A 20,683-nucleotide genomic window follows, 5' to 3' on the forward strand; every position below is an offset into this window, starting at 1 on the left:
CTATTCAATGGTTGCAACTATAGGAGCATATTACATAGATGTAAATGTATGTGAAAGTCTGACCTCAACTCAACAATGAAGAGACAATGATATCAACATTTATTTATTTGAATGGACAACCATGTTTACAGGTCTGTGCCTGAAGATTTTGAACAGAAATTCCTCATGCCAAGATCAAGAATGACAGCAAGAACATCCACACCACCCTACATTGGTCACATGCCTCCTTTAAACCTCATTTCAACTAGCAAAAGTTAAGTCACCTTGCTTAAAATGAGTGAATTTGCCAATAAGGTCGCACACCCAGCTATTTATTCTTTAACGTCCAACATTGAATGCGTTTCCTACCTAAGAAATGGCTATTGAATTCCTCCTATCTGTAAGACTGAATTCGCACCAGCATGGGGAAGATAAGGCGGCTAGAAATACCTCACAACACAAATGAAGTAAAAAATCCACACCTTATATGCCAATGTTGTTTCCCTGTTTTTGAAGAAATCACATGCAAATAGGCACTGAATCCCATGCTAATCCAACAATTCTGTGTGCCCAACAATGAATAGTTTTAGAATCACCTAGCAGCCTTTAATTTTCGTGCCCAGTAGCCTTCAATTTAGCATGCCTAGTAATTAACAATGGCTGCTAGATTTAACGACTAAGAACAAGTCTCACCTTTGTCAACGCCCAACATACTTAGATTTCAATGCCTAGGAAGGTGAATATGTCAATCACTCTAAACTCATTCAAGATGCATTTTCCAGACTTGACATCCACAAACACTGTTTTCTGACAAATCTTAAATCCTTCACAATGCCCTAAAATTTTGTCTTGCTTGCAAGACTTTACATATTGCAAATCCTCAATTGTACCTGCAAATCCTTTTCGCACAAACTAAAACCCTGAATAGATTTCACTGTATCAACTAGGGAGGATCTTTCACCACCAAACTCGATTTTTGCAAATGGATTTTCATCCTAGATTGTAAGTGAACAATTCTACTCAATCTCTACAACTATGGTTTTAGAGAAATATCATATATCTAGAATGAATGAAAGGAACGACTTCAACCCTTTTTATAATCTTTATAGGAACTTTATGGAAATAAATATTTGAACCAACCATTAAAGAATAATAATCCTTATTGCTCCAAAAAATAACACTTTTTAATTATTTTCCTTTTTGGACAAAAGTCACTTTTACATTCACCTTAAAAATAATTAATTTAAGTGTCTTTTAATTTATGATTTTTTGACAACTTACAATTAATTATTTCCCACAAAATGAGCTAAAATTATGGAAAATGCAGAAATAGTCTAGAAATGAAATTTGAAGGTGTCAATATACTTAAGAGCTCACTAGAGATTTGACTTACTAAAAATAGAAACTTTCCAAAGATAGCATTTTCCTCCAAGATGTTTGGAATGTGCCCAACATGTCGAAACTACTCCTGAAAAGCATCAATAGATTCAACAAAATCTCCAAATCTCAATGCTAATTCCTGATTTCCATTTTGACAAGGTTGATGCTTACCGAGAAAGCCAAAGTTAATTACAATGTTGGAGTGACAAAAAATGGGGACATTACACCTTAATTGAATTAATTAATTATTTCCTTATCATATCCAAACTAGCCTATGGGAATTAAAATAGGCTACGAGTCTTTGCCAATTGTTTACATCGTTGAAGGGGACAATACATTGAAAAGCGATGTAGATTTTAAGAGATTGGAAAATGTAGTGCATTTAAAAAAAACCCTTCCATAGAAGGAAAATCCCTCCAATAAAAGATAGGTAGTATATACCTAGTATCTTCAAGTACAAACTGATTTTGTGTTGCATGGTTGATTCACTTAGGTGCTTCCTTTTATATGATTCCATACATGGAGCGGTTTTGCAAATATAAAGAGTTAACCTCATCTTAGAAGACAACTTGTCATAAAAGATTATAGGCAAGGAAAGGTTATGCTGATAAATATGGAAGGATTAAAACCTTCCTTGAGCTGTGCATATTCGAAGGTTGGCTAAGAATACTAATCTTTGTAAGTAAAATTAGTGATGTAGGCATGTAGGTAATGTTTAACAGAGTCTTGCAAGATGGTTCGTGAAGCAATGATGTTTGCAGGAATTATATGTACTAGAACACTATTCAATCTTGAGACAAGAATTATGAGTAATGGATATAATATCTTTCTTGTTCTTGAGGTTACCACATGTACTCCAATAACTCCATAAGTGCACTTGCATATTTTTATACTACATGCTAATTTACCCAAATAAATATGTAGCTATGAGTTCTCCTCCAGATGACTTGTAGTTGGAACCATAGTTTGCAGACTCGGACTTGGAGAGTACTCGGCAAGACCAAAATTTTCCACTTGACAAAAACTTTGCAAGTTAGAAAGTACTAACAATTAAAATTTCTTAAAAATATATATATTTTGCAAAACTCAATTACAAAATGTATTAAATTTAAAATTGACATCTCAAAAGAGAAAATGCATGGTTTTATAGCCGAAAAAACATGTCTTAACCTACATTTTACCTGTATTGGCATTTTTACTGATATTTTTCTTGTTTCTAAAAAAGCCCACGAGTCAAACTTGTAAAAAATCGTACAGCATAAAAAGAGTTCTCACAAATTTTGTAAACAATGGTTGGAACCATAGTAACATTGGACCAAGACAAGTCTCCATGCTAAATTGCAACACCTAAAACTCATTGCAACTTATTGTGTAGCTATTTCTAGTTTTTTAGTTGTCTACAAACAAAATATTGCTAGCATGAACTGACACAAGCTCATCAATTTTTCTAATTGGAAATTAAACTAGAAACTCTCTGAAAGTGTGTAATGTCCCCATTTGGGTTCACCTTATCCTTTGCCCTAAATTCATAAATCTAGAATGAAATAAGGGCAAAACATAGTTAGAGATATAATCTTCATTCTATTTTGTTGAAATCCACAATGTGTTTAGACAACAATATATATATAACTAATGAAATACATCCGATCCTAGGTTTGGGATATACACAACCAATATCAACAGTTAAATTGAGACTCAACCATAACAAGGGTTGGAAGACATGATGAGGTGTCCCGAGTATCCTCTACCCTAGGCCCAACAGCAAGACCTTATCCTGTGTGGCCTCATGTGGTCCTTAACTGATGGTCCGTAATCATCTGGCGTAACTAGTGAGGGCTTTACACCGTTCCCCTCCCTCATATCAACCTCTCATCTCTTATGGTTGATTCACTTCAACAATAAGGTGCCTTTGACTCTCATTTAGTAATCATCCTAGTTCCTTTACGATTGGCCTTCTTGCATTTGTGAGCCATGGTGGAGAAGAGGGGAGAGATTGCGAAGAGTGCCCTAGAAACTATCTCTTCCTAGACCCAAAGACCGTACCCTTTGTACTCCTTTGGCCTCTATGGGCTCATCTTGTCTCACTTCGAGGTGGCGTATCTAGAAGGATGTTCATACACTGTACCCCTCTAGCAATGCTCTCACACCCTCCTTTCACCATTGCCTATATATGAATTATATAGTATAAGTGACAAAGAATCAATGTATGTATTATGACAATAACTAGTTATTGCTGAACCCATTTGTCAGATTGATATTAATAGTGTCTCTAATAATATTATTGTGCTGTATTATTCACATTATTTAACGTTACTTACATTTTATTATCCTACATTTCAGTATTGTGTTGCATTGATAATATTTTACTTTAGTAGTGTTCTTATATCAGATTTGGTTAACTGTATAAGCCTTAGAATTAATTACCATCATTATATTATTTTGCTATCTTAATATTATATTACACTAACCATATTACTATGCTTATTGTATTAATTATATTAACAATATCAAATTGTATTAATATTATTAATTATATTAGCAGTGCTGACTGTATAAACAGCAGCATGCAATGCTGTAGATAACCACACACCCGTGTTATTTTCCCAGTCTTAGTGACTGCCGGACTCTCCTCAGTCCTCCTTCGTTCCTATTTTCTTCTTCTTACTTTCCCATGTGTCTTAGAAGTGATTAACGCTGCCTCTTTAATAGGCCTTTGGGCTGAATGGTTGCATCGCTTGCTAGTAAGTGGACACATCATCATCCTTTCTTAATCGCACACTTTCATTATTCATAACATTTGTTACTTTATACAAATTGTGTTTGTTTATTAATGAATATGTAATATTAATAAGAATATTAATGATTATGTAATATTAATAAGAATATTGATGTATATGTAATATTAATAAGAATATTAATGAATATTTAATATTAATAAGAATATTAACATGTGATGTGTAACATTTAATGAATATGCAATATGAATGTGTATAATAAACTGTTTATTATTAACATTTTATGAATCTAATTATTGGGTTAAGGGTGGGGACATGACAAAGTGAATAGAACACCATAGTTCCAACAATTTTAAGGGCTGCAATGGCATTTGAAGTGTTTTCGAGATGCTTTTTCACACTCTTCTATCCTTGTTTTGTTTTTCTATTGCATAATTCCATATCAAGTATTTCTTATCTTTCAACGACTATTATTGTTGGAGTTGATGATTGAACCCCACAATACCCCAAAGATCATCTGTAATCAAAACATTTTGTCACACAAGAATTTGTTTTGATTTTCTATGTAGCCCAAGATTTCATTACATGTAAAAAGATAAATACAATGGTAAATCTTTGATATAAGGATAAAGATTAAACCCTAGATGAGGATTAAATTAGATCATGACAAGTGTGTCAATTCTATGACTTGAGACAAAAACACATGACCTATGTAAGCTTAAGCATGCTTGTATAAATAGGTTCTTATAATAATTAATTAGGTGATTACCTTTCTCACACAAACGATTTTTATTCCTAGCAAGTTGACTTTGCAAATTTCTACTTAAGCACTAGAATAGTGAAAATGAATTCATTTTTCAAACCTTGACTTGAAATCATAGGAGAATCAATTAAATTATTGTTGAAGGCTTGGCAAAGGATCGACATAACATCAAATGGAGGGTTTCATCAAAATCCTTGAGCAAATTGTAGACTTGAAGTAGTTTCATCATTCAAATGATTGTGAATCAATCCTGGTTAGGGTTTAAGTTTCAAGTCATCATTGGGTTCATGGTGAGGTTGTCATCTGAGTCATACTCATAAAGTTAGCCATAAGTCAAAGATTCTAGAAGATTCAATAGTTTTGAGTCCAAAATGCTTTTGAGTCCTAGATGGTCATTCATGTGCAAATTTTTATTTTGTTGGCATCAAATGTATTGGGGAGTTGTTAACTTCAATGGTGTTTGTTTTTGGGGGATGGAATATGTTGATGTGTTTTCTAGACATTGTTGGCAATTGACACTCATCCGATGGTTTCTTGGTGCAGTCACCGGTAAGGAGAAACCTTAAGGAGATCTGTCCTACCGGTCAGCAAGAGTAAACACAACGGAAACATAGAGATATGATGGAGGCAATGCAGAACTAATGGAATTATATCATGAATTTTGAATACAATCAACCAGTAATCATCCAGGTTACATAAACCGGCACATAGGCCTACAAGAACATATAGAATAGGTCACAACCGGGACCTTGAATCAAAGGATCTATCTTCTAACTTCTATCTTCTATGATCTATTGTCTTCTAATGCTCAATTACAATGATATATATATATATATATATATATATATATATATATATATATATATATACGATCCAACGAAATCCAATCGGCCCAAAGGATCAAACCCGAAGAACAAGATCTAACGTGTACAACCAACAAGGTTGGCCTCCGCCAAGAGAATCCTCTGAAAAATTCAAACGATGGAGTGTAAATTGCGGGAAAAGGTTGGCCACACACCAAGGAGCATCTTAATCAATGCTCAAGGCTCCACAATCTTCGGAAGGGGGTTCCGGTAGATCGCCAAAATAGGTCCAAGCAACCGGTAACAAAGGACTATCAACCGGTAATAGGAAACTGGTAGCGATATCTTGCCGGAAAATGATCCACATGATATGCGGTTTGAAAGAAAGAAAGATGATCAAGTCTTCAAGTAGAATCCAACTCCACAGGATCCGGTGAGCCAAAACCGGGACACACAGAAAGGAAAACTGAAACTGCAAACTGAAAACAAAACAAAAAGAAAATGTTTTTGGTTGACGCAAGATTGCCATGAACCGAGGATGCTCCTGCATCAGACATCTGAGGTTGGTGAAAAAAAGTGAGCCCCTCACTTTGCTGGGGTCAGAGGAAAACCAAGGCGGTCAACCTCTGCCTGAGAAATCCAAGATGAATCTTCAATTGGTCTGCCTTTCCACTTCACAAGATATTCCCTATACTGACTGCTCCGGGTACTACACCCAATCCTACTGTCCAAAATGTCTTCAATCTGATCTGGTTCCTTCTGGGGCAACTGTTTCTCCAAGTCTGTTATGTTGTCTTCACTGAATTCCGATTCATGATACTCATGAAGGTCTGCAATATTGAACACGGGTGAAATACTCAAACCATCCGGTAACTCCACTTCATATGCATTTCCAGAATTGAATTTCTTTAAGATCTTACAAGGTCCAAACATTTTCATCTGCAACTTGTTATAGGTTCCAACCGGGAATCTCTCTTTTCTCAGATACACCATCACTTCATCACCAACTTCAAATTCCTTATGTCTCCTTTTCTCATTTGCCTTTTCCTTATACTTGCTATTCATGTCCTCCAAATGTTGTTTAACTTGAGTATGCAAGGCTGCCATGTGATCTGCAAAATCCTCTGCTTCTGAACTTCTCCGGTCATCACTGCTAATATCCCTTAAATTCTAATATACCTTTAGGATGGATTCCGGTAACTATCTCAAAAGGCGTTTTTCCGGTACTTCTATTCACTGAATTGTTATAGGCAAACTCTGCTTGTGCAAGGATCAAATCCCAACTTCCGGTTTTATCTCCCACTAAACATCTCAACAAGTTTCCCAAACTCCGGTTAACTACTTCTGTCTGTCCATCAGTCTGTGGATAAAAAGTAGAACTGAACTTCAAATCTGTCTTCATCTTCTTCCAAAGTGTTCTCCAAAAATAGCCAACAAACCTAGTATCTCTGTCTGAAACTATGCTCTTAGGCAATCCATGCAATCTCACCACTTCCTTGAAAAATAGGTCTGCTACATGTAATGCATCTGATGTTTTTTTACAAGGTATGAAATGAGCCATCTTAGAGAATTTATCCACCACCACAAATATTGAATCATTCCCCCTCTATGTCTTCGGCAATCCAAGTATGAAATCCATGTTTATATCTTCCCAAGGTCTAATCGGTACTGTCAAAGGTTTATACAATCCCACATTCTGACTACTCCCTTTTGCAACTTGACAAATTCTACAACTTTGCACATATTTCTTAACATCCTTATGCATCTGGGGCCAAAAGTACTGCTCACTCACCAATGCTACTGTTTTGTCAATACCAAAGTGTCCGGCCAGTCCTCCACTATGTTTCTCCTTTATCAAATTCTCCCTCATAGAACTCTTAGGTATGCACAACTGAACTCTTCTGAATAACGTCCCATCCTGAATGAAATAGTCCAACCACTTACTTCTATCTGCCATAACCAGTTCTTTACATGCTTTCCAAGGTTCTGCAAAATCCGGGTCATCATCATACAAGGTCTTCAACTCTTCAAACCCTAACTTTTAATAAAGTGACTTAATTAAGTGGTCCTAAATTTTAAATAATATCATAAGGACTTATTTAATTAATTAATTTAATTACTAAATAAAGGTGCCCAAATTAATAAAATAATAAGCTTTTGGTGTTGGTCGTTTGTAACCCTTCGGGAAACTTCCCGAAGCCCATTTATAAGGCCGAGTTTGGCATAGTTGTAGGTATTGGTGAAATGGATGTTTTCTTTGTATTTGCGAATTCCAGTTGGAGTTTGGTATTGTTGTAGGTTCGAAGGTGCAAGACCCTCCCTATTCTTTAATCGTAGTTTCGGTGGTTAGCAGCCACCCTAGTCTTCCATTGGAGATATCATTTTTGATATTTCACTTTGTACTTCATTGTGGGATCTATCTCTACCGTGTGGAATATAATTACAAATATCTGGTTCTTGGCCTTTCAATGTTGTTGGTGTATACTCTGTGTTGATGATTCATTCCTGTATCGTGCTTCTGGAGATTTGTCATGCGCAATACGTGGTACGGTACTTGTTGTGTGTGGTTTGGAGTAGTAACCGTATGGAGGTGAAGTAGACTTCATCGTACGGGTTGAGGCATCGTCACCGTACAGGTGAAGTAGTGTCCCTGTCACTGTACGGGTGGAGTGCAGCCACTGTACGGGCTTGTGTAGTCATCATATGGATTGTTTCCGTACGAGCAACACAATTGGGGTTTGATGTACCGGGTGAGTCATTGGGGGAGGTTCTGTACGGTTGGGTGCCGTTAGGAAGGTGCCATACAGTTGCAGGTGCCGCTGGGTACATGACAGTGCCGCTGGGGTGCCGTCGGGAAGTTGCCATACGACTGGGGGTGCCGTCGGGTACATTACACCTTGGGCAATATAACTCACCAATTTGTAGATTGGGACGTGGTGATTCTGATTGTTAGCTACAAATCAAAATTTACAGCAGGGCTGTACCATTTGGGAGGTGCCTCAGTTTGCGTGCATCATGTTTGAAGCTTCAAAGCTGCTGGTTTGAGGTTTGGGATTGGTTGCCTATGTTCTATATCTCATTTGCATTTGTTTCAGTGTGATTTCAGTTAGTTTTGAGTGAGTTGTGAGTGTTTTGTTGTTTCCGATAGTGCTCGACAATGTGTTTCTTGCTTGCAGAAGTAGAACAACAGTGGTGTTTAAGTGGTGTAATTTTATTAGTGGATTGCTTGAGATCAGCATTAAGCTTCTTATCTAATCTCATATCTCTATTTTGTAAAATTGTTTCAGTAGTACTGATCAATCATTCTTGTTGCTTCTTATTTGTAATTCCCACTGTGCATGTGGAAGAGGATGGCTTGCCTTCTATGTTTGTAATCAGGAAATATTGTATGTCTTCCCGCTGAAATACTGCGGTAGAGTTGATTGGTTGTAATAAGTCCTCCTACTGAAATATTGTGGTTGAGTTGATTTTGTTGTATTACGTCCTCCCGCTGAAATACTACGGTAGAGTTGATTTGTTTGTGTATTAGTGTTTTTTCTTGGCTAGTTTACCGCCAAGTCTTCTGGTCATCTATTCCGTTGAAACGTGGAAGGGGCTGGCTTGCCGCCCATATTGTAATCAATTTTCAGTTTTCAAGCAACTAACGATCCCCTTAGCACTGTATGCTCTCACCCTCCTAGGTTGGGCTCTCAGTGATTAGAAATTGGAGGGTTATTTTCAGCAGTATTGTGATTCTCTTTCCTAACCTTAACAGGTGCATTGTAGTGTTTGATGTGTTTAAAAAATAAAAAAAGTTAAGGGGAATATTACAGACTCTCCTTTATATACCTTTTTGAATATTTGAAATATTATATTTCATTTTCTCCTTCTAAAATGACTTTTTTTTTTAATTCCTTTTGTATATTAACTTTACTTTTGGCCCCAAAATAAGTCACTTTTTAATAAACTGTCCAAATGAATAAATAATTAAAATATAAGTTGCTTGTAAAATTAGTGTTTTTAGACAACTTTATTTAATTAATTTAATTATTTGCTTGCAACATCCCAATTAGCCCAGGAGAATTAATATAGGCCAAGGTTCTCTGGGAATTGTCCATGCTTGCAAAGGGGACATTGGAGAAATGTCCCCTCCAAACTCTTCGTTAGTGGTGCACAGGATGATCAATTTGACAAGGATCTTAGCTCTTATGTTTTCATCAAGTCATAACAGGACTGCATACATCTATGGACAATCTGTTCTCTTAAGGCATTAAGATTAGATCTCTTTGTTGTCTTGTGCTTTGTGTTAATCCTTCCTTTTTTTGCATATTTGTGCTAAGATTTGTCTTAGTGAATGAATGTACTTGTTAATTAAATTATACTTGAAGGAAAACAATTTGGTTTCTTAGTTTTATTAGTTTAGGTCCTATATATAATTTTGAACACAGCCATATTTGTTAGTTGTGGAAGAGGCTTATAGATGTTGACTATCTTTATGATTGTCAAGGAAACTTTTTGTACATGCAGGCTTTGTCAAGAATTCTTTACTTGGGATTCTTCAATGGTGTTGGTCCCATACGCACTCAACCAAAAATGGTATGTAACAAATAATTGCTTTGAATGGTTTGTTTTCTTTTCATTTTCTATGTAAAAAAACATTAAATTAATGCATTTAAAAGTCCTAGATTGGTTACGTGTAATATATGAAGCTAATCTTTTCTAGTACATTCATAATATTGTTTATTCCAAATTTAAATGTGAAATATGTCTGGTTGAACTTGTGAATACAAATATGATCAGAGACTGCTGGAATCTTGAGTCATGCCAAAATTTCTGTTTTGTGTTACAGAATATACTTAAAAGGCACCCTAAACTTGCAAAAATCCCATACTAAAATTCCAATTCAGAGAAGAAACACTAATTAATGATGAGGAAAAGTAGGACTGAATATTACTATATTGCCATTGACCATCTTAAACTGGAGATAAGCATATTTTTTCAACAGCTTTAGTTGGCAATCCATATGCTGCAGTTCCATTTAATTTCATTTTGAAAAATGTCTATAGTTTAGCTCTGCATTGATTGGATTTGTAGTCCACCAACAGAGCAAGATGTAACAGAACTGCATGAAATTACAGTGGATTTGAGTTTTTCATGCAATTCATAAAGTTGCTGTTCTGAGTATGTGATGCAATTCATAAAGTTGGTATTAAGGTCCAGTGGATGAGCCTCAAACCCAATCCCAATGCCCAACATAGTAGCCTCATGCCAAGAAATAGATCTAAAGCCACTACACGTTCATCTTTTTCCATGGGAAGTTCCTGAATCAATGATAGGTTTGTCAGTTCGAAAAGAAGTTATAAATTGATATAATACTTCTGAGCTTAAACTCCTGTTGACTTTTCTGCTCATTGATTGGCATTTCTTAGTATATTTTTCTTTGGGTTTGGCATAAGCTTGTGTCATTGCTAGGATGCCTCAACTACACAACATGAAACACCAAAAAAGGTGAATGGCCCAAATTAATCCTGCATCTCACTCTCTTCTGTGTTTTTATGGAGACTTCTTTTATCTTTATTTGGTGATTTTCTGGAGGCTTCTGTCTTTTTTTTTTTGGTTATTCTATCAAGAATCTGTTTTTAAACTTAATGTGGCGATTCTGCACAAGGTTATATAATTTTCTGTTTTCTGCTGCCAATGGCCTTGTTCACTGCTTCCATGCAGGAGATCATGAAGAGCATTGTGTAGAGGTTGTATTGACTTTTCTCGTAACTGGATGGAATACTTATGTAATTCAATCAATTGGCCATCATACTGAAAACTGGGATAGAAAGATTTCCCTCACTTAAATGGATAAGAGATATGCTCAGTAATGATTCTCACTGCATTGGCTGTCCTACCTGAACGTTTTAAGTTACCAAATCAAGCCATTTTGCATCATCTGTAAATGGGCTTAATCAAATTGCTTGTGTACCCATCTGACATTCTGATGTTTCCACAGCTGCAACAATCAGTTCATGTTGTTTGGCCACTAACTGCATCTCTTGCAAATTGAAGGGGGCATTTGGGCTTTGAGTTGCTCAAATATGGATCGCTCAAGTCTGGATTGGATATGTGACTGCTTGTCTTTGGGAAGAAAACTTACTTTGCAAGAGATGGTGGGAAAGCAGGTGAGGAAGAAGGGAGAGGATTAATTTCGTAATTGGCACTTCACCATATCTGCCTCATTATTTGATAAGTACATCATCAAAGAACAAAAAATGTTGAGCATCCATGGATCCACATAATATAAAATCGATATATTGTTTACAAAGAAGGGGGAGGATTAACTTGGTAATTGAAACTTTGCCATGTTGGTTCATTACCTGATAAGGACCCCATCAAACAACCAAATTATTCTTGAGCATCGGTGGATCCATAGAGTATTAAATTGAAAAATTGTTTAGGAGCAGATGTTGTAGTCATTGTAGCGTCCTATATATGTACAAGTCAACGCTGAGGAGTTTAACAGGCTTGGTGATGTGGAAAGATTACCTGTAAACTTTGTGCCAAATTGGTGCAGAATGCTTAGTGTCCCTGCAGACATCAGTTTTAGACCTGCAAACAGTTCGTTGAAGAAGCTACTGAAATAGCAATTTACAATGTTTGGTATTGTAGTCCAAGGCTTCTTCTTTTACCATTCACAAATATCTGTAAAAATGCTCATTAGACAAGCAAACTCTTCCAGAACGAGATACAGAAGTTCCCATCAGATGCTTTGAAGTTTGAACAATACATTCTCACTAAAAGTGAGCAATTAATCCAATCAATCTAAAGCAAAGCAGAGATAAAGCTGTTCTGAGTGATCTGGACATTCAAGATACCAGTATCATGACCAGATATCAATGACAGATTACCCCTGTCAAAACTGTAGGACAATATTGGCCATGGCCAAATTTGTCACTGTGCAGTGATAGTCATTAGAGATTGTTTTGCCTGTATCTGAAACTGTCAAAAATAGGACAAAAAGATAGAGCTTGTGGGGTTTGAAGATGCTGAAGTGTTCTAAATTCGCAAGTTTCAGTTACTGAGGAGTCTTGGGCTCCTCTCTGACGTCTTGTAACTTCATAAGTACCTTGAAGAAAGCTCATGGTAAACAAATGGTCCTTAGCATTTTTCTTAGCAAATTGATTGAATTGAGCTTATGCTACTTAAACTTATGAGTCTGAAAGGATTTGTAGGGTGATCAGGGAAGTGAGAAATTTACAGGGCTTGTGCAGTGTTAGGAATTGCTGGTTGTGCAAGAGAAGTTCATGAAGACATTTGTGAAGGAAATACATTTGTCTGGAGTTTTATTGCATTTTTGGTTTTATCTAGGTCAACAACTGCTGTTTCATCATTGATATGTTTGTTTTATGCTAACTATTTTGGTTGTGCATGCTTTCTTTCTTTTCATTGCGCTTAACAACAGTAGGCTTAGTACATAGGGGCTCATCTTCTTATATTTCATGATTGAAATAGCTGCTTGATGAATCAATGCATATCAGGTTTGAGTAAAATTCATACTGACGAATTATGCAGTTGACTGTCCACACTAATTATGGATCAGATTTGTAACACAGAAAGGATTTCTTGGATTTTGTGGTTGTCTGTTTGTGTGATCATTTTGTAGATTTATGTTCATTGCCAAATCAATGAATATAAGTGGGAAACTAGATTCATTTCCTTTACAGAAAGAGATAGACTCCATATATAGGATAAAAAGATTAAGAAGCATGGGACACGATGATGCTATCATATCTTTCAATGGAGAAGAAAGATTTCTCAAACTAGAACAGGATGTTGGAAGCAATTCCTGTTCTACTAGGGGGTTGACGAGCATTATTAAGGCACTCATAGAGAAAGTAGGGATATTTTTAGAGAATCCTAAAGACAAAGAATGGCTAGTTTCTCACAAGATGGTGCAGCCGCACAGCGAGCAAAGCCTTTTAAAAAATAACTCTTTTTAAAGTCCAGGCAAAGATAGAGATTCTGTCATATGAGGTAGAGGAAGATGCTGAAAATGTTGACCATTGGTTGGTGAAACTAGAGATCTATTTCAATATGTATCATATTAGTGAAAAATAATGAGTTTCCTTTTCTAGAATAAGATTAGCAAAGCTTGCTCTTAGTTGATTTGAAAGCTATTCTCATTCTTTGTAGTTAAAACTTAAGAAAGAAAACATCTATTTGCTTTTAAGATGGATTTAAGATGCTAATTAGAAAGCATTTTCATCCTATGTCATAAAAAAGAGAGTTTCATCGAGTGACAATACTAAAACAAGAAAGAGGTCAAAGTGTGCAAGAATATAGTAAGTTTCATTGAAAGGCTATCTAAATGGATAAAGATATACAAGAGGATTTTGGAAAAGAAATTGTTTTTAAATAAATTTAAGTACATCTTAAAGTTGCCTAGATTTTTCGAAATTGGAAATTTTTGGTTTGTTAAGCTTGAATCAAATAAGAGTTTGTGAACTATGCTAAAAGGAACAAATTAAAATGCTAACACTACATGAATTAACTTTAAACAAGTTGTTGATGGCTAAAATCATACTGCTAGTCTTTCCGGTCAACACAAAATAGAATGCTAAGTATCCTATCGTCTCGTGAATAAGGAAATCCCTAATGCTGTTTTAGATGATCAGATGGGACATGTTGATGTGTTTTTTATGCACAATGAAACACAAAATATAATGCCAAGGTATCTTATCATCTCTTGAACAAAATCTTCCCAATTGCTAAACCATGTGATCAATTGGAAGAATCCATGCTAAACCTAGAAGGAATCCAGAACCCAAACTGACAAATTCCAACATGCAAGCCTTTGAAAATGCAAAAACATCCCCCCAGAGGTAGGAAACCCTAATTTCCACTTCCGACTAGCCTACGGGTCTCCGGAATAGGCTAACGGTCCCCAAAACAAACTAGAGTGGAAAAGGGGACATTACAATTGCATTAGACACATTAACTCTAAATGGATCAAGACTCCCAGAACTTGTTCTCAAGATGGCCCAAGTTGGATCGCTCCGACTTCATTGAAGAAGTCAGTGATATGATCACACTTCTCAGCAGGATAATGGGTTTAAGACACTCCAATGTGTTTGACATTTGGATGTATAAGTACTGTTACCTATTTTTCGCTTCTAGCTGAAAAATAGGTTAAGTTATGCTTGTTTTTACAAAATAGAACAAAGATACATATTACTTCTGCTATATTGCATTCCAAGTGCATTAAGGAAGAGTGAACTAAAGATTACATTTCAATACTTCTAATTTGTAACAGCAAAAGAGAAAGACATCTCATCTAAAAAAGGGAAGTATTTTTATTGATATTTAAGCATGCGTCCCACATAAAGAGCCGTGAGGCTAGCTATACACAATTGGTGCAGGAAAGAAATACATAGGCATGTATACATGAGTATAAAAGAAAAGAGAGCATGTTGAGAGTGGAACCAGTCATTGCTTAAATGACTGGTACGGTTCGAGTAGCCTTGATGTTGCCTTTGTCTTGCTGCTTCGTCCTTGTCTGCATCTGTGTTCCTTCTCGTACCTCCAAATGAATGAAGTATACAATGCGTTAGAACATTTTGTTCTAAGCAATGGCTGATTACATTCCTAACATGTATACTAATGCATGCATGTATATATAGTCCCTACATGCATCAGGTGCATATAGTCAGCATCATGGAAGATCTCAGAAAAAGCAAATATCAGATCAGAAGAAATCAAATGCATCTTATTTCTGACTTGTTCGCTCCATGTGCAGCTACAAGATAGGTTCATTATTTGTTAGTCATCAATTCTGTAGGTGTAATCATGTTCATTAGATTTCAGCATGTGGGTTAAAATGTGGCTCCCACAAGGGTTCAGCCCAACATGCTATAAAGGATAGGTGTAGGTACCTTAGCAGAGTATAGTGATTATAGAGGATTGCTCAGCAAAAGACAATGCAATCATATGACAGTTCATATGAGATGAAGATTAGGTCATACGGCTGAAAAGTAATACATTAGTCTGAAAACAAGGATGTAGTCTCAAGACAATGTGCAAAGGTATATGCAGGGGACACGTAGTGATATAGTCACAAGGCTACCATGCAAGTTTTAGCTGCCAAACAGTCCAGGAATAGATCTCATTTAGAATATATCGCAATATGGCAATCATTGAAAATTAAGGCTTTGACATCTCCTTCATGCCAATAAGATATTGATATGTCAATGATAGAAGGTATGAATACTATCATAGTCTCATTGGCATGAAGCATGGACAAGGGACATAATAGTGAGTACATTTATACAATGGAGGTGCAACCATAGAGCTTAATAGCTAAAAGAAAGACAAGCCTTCAGTACAAAGATGCAGTGACTGTCAGATAATAATCAGCAGGGATCAGGAAGAGCATGATACAACTATAAAATTTTGGATGAGAGGGAATTGAGTTGCAACAAGTTTTGTCTTTCAAAAATGGAGAGGTTTGCTGCCATAGGAGCAATATCCTTAATGAATTGTGGATTATCTCAAGAACCTAGATAGCTTGATGAATAATCTTCATCATCCTTGTTACAAATTCTACGGCAACTGTATGAGATTTATCCATCCAAGTACTCGTACGCTGGACCATATTCCTGAATCTTTCTGCCTCATTAATTGATTGAAGTGGAAGTGCTTGCACTGGTGATCTAGCTGGATCCTGACGTCCCAAAGGTTCATTGAGATGACTGAAATATGTCCTCCATGCACCTCTCTCTCTCTCAAGCTTTCTATTCTTCTCCATTTCTTCTCTAAGCTTGTCTTTCAATGCCTCAAATGAGTCGGTGGCATCATCTAATGTCTACTCTGCTGTGGATGGTCCTAGCTCAAATGTTTGTATATCATATTCCTCTGCTAGGATCTCACCTTCATATTTGTCTACTGCCGGTGTAGCTATCTACAGTTTTCTGGATCCAGTCTCATCTCGAATCATCTTGGACATCTTGGTAGCCTTCCTCTTCTCTGTTACTTCGTGAGAACGTCCAACAAGGCTCTCTAAATCGATTATATTATCTTCGTCCTCTATCACGATCACCTTGGTTAATCTTTCCTTCAACCAATCTGGGATGGCCGATCTGGTCTCTTGAACCTGTATTTCCTTATGCACTACTTCTTCTTCTCTGGGAGGAGATGTTATTTCGTTATCCTCTTTATCTTCATCTAGCTCATAATCTTGGAGAGATCCATCTGGTGACCCTTGCGGTGCCTGTCCTTCTTCCTGCCCATCGTTCTGTACTATCGACTCCATGGATTCTTCCACTTGAAGTGTCCTCTTCTCTGGTCTAGAAGATATACCGGATGAACGATCTCGGTTGGCCCCTTGCTTCTTCTTGGAAGATTCTCTCTTTTCTGGCCTTTCTTTCCTCTTCGAACCTCTTGGATGGAGATTGCCTTCACTCGCACATCGAAGGTTACCTTCACCTGAATTTCTAGGATTAGGATTGCCTTCGCTCACACTAGCTCCACCTTCGGCTGATTTCTCTTCCAAAGTGAAAGTCATAGCTATGCCTTGCTCTCTCAACTTCTGATGTTGTACGTCAACCCATCTGCGAGTACAAGACAAGACTGGAGCCATCAAAGCATCTAAATCCACGACCTCGGGCTCATTCCAATCTAACCTTATTGATTTGCTTTCTCGATCATAGGATGACTGGATATGTCTGCCACTGTCCTGTGCTTGGTCAGCCACTCTGTAAATCCTGCATTTCCTGATGAAATCCAAAGGCAATCTAGAATGCATTTTTTGTTTCACTTCAAGATCATCTAAGAGATTCATCATAAAATCTTCTATTTGATACTCATGCTTAAACTTCCTGTTGACTGTCTCCTCTAAATATCCATGTGGATCAAAGCTTTCTCTCAAAGCAAAAGATGAAAAAGAATACAAGGCTAACTCCTTCTCTGCGTCATCCATAGCTAAAGCATTAGGACATACCTCAACTGAATTGCCCAAAATGATAGGTACTGGAACTCCATTCCCATGTCTGTGTCTGAATGCCTTCGCATATGCCGCCAACTGTCTTGTTACTTCAAGTAACACAATTCTGTCTGTCGGATATCTCGGCAACATGTATGGAGGTGAAGGACATCCATGCACTCTAATATAAGTGAACTTCGGAAACTGAATAAACCAAGCACCATACGTCTTTACTAGTTCCTGTGCATCCTGAGATAATCTGTTGTGAATCCCACCTTGCAACGTCCTTGTGATGTTCATCGTGAAGGTATCATTAACTAGCTTGTAGTTGCTTCCTGGCGGATGATGCAAATGGACATAGGAATCACAAACTCTGACCTCGCCGGGTCCTCTTCCAATCACTCCTCTGTGAGGTAGTCCTGCGTACTCAAAACTCCTGATCAAGGCATAGATGACGTATGAACTCATGTGGAAGGACTTGGTAGCCTTGAGTCTCCTCAACTGTACGTCCAAGCAATGGCTAATCATCCTAGCCCAATGAATTGTTCCTTTCCCTTGAACGATCACCTGGATGAAGTAGAACATCCACTTCTCAAAATAGAAGGCGTGAGGGGCTCTTGTAACTCGGTTGAGCATTGTGATCAAATCTCTGTACTCCTCCTGGAAGTCAATCCTGTGCGGTGTGTTCGGGATCTTGCTCAGGCGAGGACGGCTCTTGAGTAACCAGTTCTTGTTGATTATGCTTAGACAAGCATCCGGATCATCTTCGTACATTGACCTGGCTCCTTCAATACTCTTATATATCATGTCTCTGTGCTCTGGAAGATGGAAAGCTTCACCTATAGCTTCCTCTGAAAGGTATGCCAAAGTGTTTCCTTCATTGGACACGATCGTTCTGGACTGAGGATCATAATGACGAGCACACTCGATCATCAATTCATGGCATTGAACTGCTGGAGGGAAGCCGGCCGCCTTAATGATGCCACTCTCGATTATTCTCCGGGTGACAGGTGATGGCTTGCCAATGTAAGGGACCTCTCGAAACTTCTTCGTGTTGAAGTTACCCAAGTTAGTATCTCCAGTGTTGTTCCACTTCGACACGATCTTCGTCTCGACTTCTTCAGTCTTCTGATCTTCTTTCATGAGCGCTGGACGACTGGTGGATGCTCCCGCCTTCGGGGCCGCCATACCTACACAACATTTCATAATGAGAAACTAGATTTTACAATACATAACATAGATTAGAGAATAATTTTAGGAAACCTCATGATAAGTCTTAGAGTTATCATTTCCTAAAAACCGATTGAGCTAGGGGAATTCAAAATTCAAAATTTCAAAATTTAGGCTATGACGATCAACGTACAAAATTTAAAACAATAAAACCAATATCGCCATACCTCAGCAGAGAGCTAACTCTAGAATGCAAAATAGAGGAATTTGCCTAGGCAAAATTAACGTTATATAGTCTTTTCCACGTGAACGTCCTTCTTATCAATTTCGCCACTCTTGGAGATGTCTTTGACGTGATTTGCAATATCTTTGACAAGTTCGCTCAAATGAAACTAAGGTTCGCACCTCCTTTGATGATATTTGCGCCTTCCTTTGCTTGAAATGAAATTCGCACTCTTCAAACACAATTCGCACTTCTCCTTTGTATATTCCAAATCGCATGTGAATGAAGATGGTAAAATGATAATGTAAAAATGAAAATCTTCATCTCCCTTTATAAGCGCTCATACCACCCATCCCTTTAGGCCGACTTTTGCAAAATATAGCAATTAAAACGATTTTTAAATAAATAACAAGGGCCGACCTTCATAAACCAAGCGCTCCATTTAATTTTTTAATTAATTAATAATTAATTATTAAATGCCATCGTTTTTTTTTTTTATAAATTCGATTTTTTACAAGGCAATAATAATTAATTAATACCTTGCGCTATTTTTTAAATGCTAATTTAATTGAATTTTTCAAACTTATCGAATTTTCTAGCATTTAAATAAATTCAAAAAAAAATGAATGTGTTTGAGCGCCAAAATTGGAGAGTGGAAAAGTACAAACCTCATCGCCCTGGTCCCTGACTGAGGGACAGGAGCGATCCATCAACTTGGTCTTGATCCTTGCACTTTTGACGTTCAACATCTTCATCCTTAGGTTTAAATCGGCATTTTAGCTAGAGATTTCGAACTTGACTAACTTGTCCTTGCAAATGAATGCCCTTTAGATGTGATATCGCCCTGGTCCCTTGGAGAGGGACAGGAGCGAACTAGATGTTTTTTCCTCGATCTTGTATCTTTGATCTCCAATCTCCATCATAAGGCGAGTAATAACGTTGCTTCTTTACTCCATGCTTGTATCACTTGACTTCTATACGGCATATTCAATGTTTGGAGGATCATCGCCCTGGTCCCTTGTAGAGGGACAGGAGCGATCTTGGTGTTCCAGCCAAAATTTGCCATCTTTCAACCTTTGTTCTTCATTCATTGCTTCCTAAATGATGTCCTTGGTCTCGCCTATCCTTGCCTTGTCATGATTTTTGAAGGAACATGAGTGTTTTAATAAAATCGCCCTAGTCCTTGACTGAAGGACAGGAGCGATATAGCTTCCTTGGCTCAATTGATAGTCTTTTGACGTTCGAAACCTTTGTATATCATCTTCTCAAGACACCTTAGACTTTTTTCCACCTTGCATAACCTTGACTCAACGTGATTTTTGAGAGATTTGGCAACTATAGTAAATATCGCTTTGGTCCCTCGCCGAGGGACAGGAGCGAACTTCAATGTCCTGGGCCCATGCTTGCCTTCTTCAACTTGCCATTGCCTTCATTGGGTAAAATGTAGTCCTTTGATCCCTCTTGGCCATTTGATACTTGTTAAACTCTCAAAATCTAGGCCTTTATGAAAATTTCGCTCTGGTCCCTGCCTGAGGGACAGGAGCGAACTTAGGTATTTTAGTGCAAATCCTTCATTTTAGCGGTCTTTGTAACTTTGTGCTAGATTGAGACGCTTCGAAATGCCCTTGCCACCTTTCACCTTGACTTGGAGTGGTTTGAACTTGAAGAAAAGGCAACATAATCATT

At 37.3% G+C, this 20,683-nt stretch overlaps 1 protein-coding gene across 4 annotated transcripts in view; it reads left to right on the forward strand.

Annotated features, from left to right (window-relative positions):
• LOC131032384 (uncharacterized) overlaps positions 1-20,683 on the forward strand; it is a 128,107-nt gene that overhangs the window by 76,917 nt on the left and 30,507 nt on the right. For all 4 annotated transcript variants that reach the window (XR_009358777.1, XM_059210758.1, XM_059210759.1 and 1 more), the window contains one exon: positions 10,167-10,235. Coding sequence is in view for 3 of the 4 variants with exons in the window: in XM_059210758.1 (XP_059066741.1) it covers positions 10,167-10,235 (69 nt within the window). In the remaining variant the exon portion in view is untranslated. The remainder of the gene's footprint in view (positions 1-10,166; positions 10,236-20,683) is intronic.

Source organism: Cryptomeria japonica, chromosome 8, assembly GCF_030272615.1.
Source record: "Cryptomeria japonica chromosome 8, Sugi_1.0, whole genome shotgun sequence".
Classification (NCBI taxonomy): domain Eukaryota; kingdom Viridiplantae; phylum Streptophyta; class Pinopsida; order Cupressales; family Cupressaceae; genus Cryptomeria; species Cryptomeria japonica.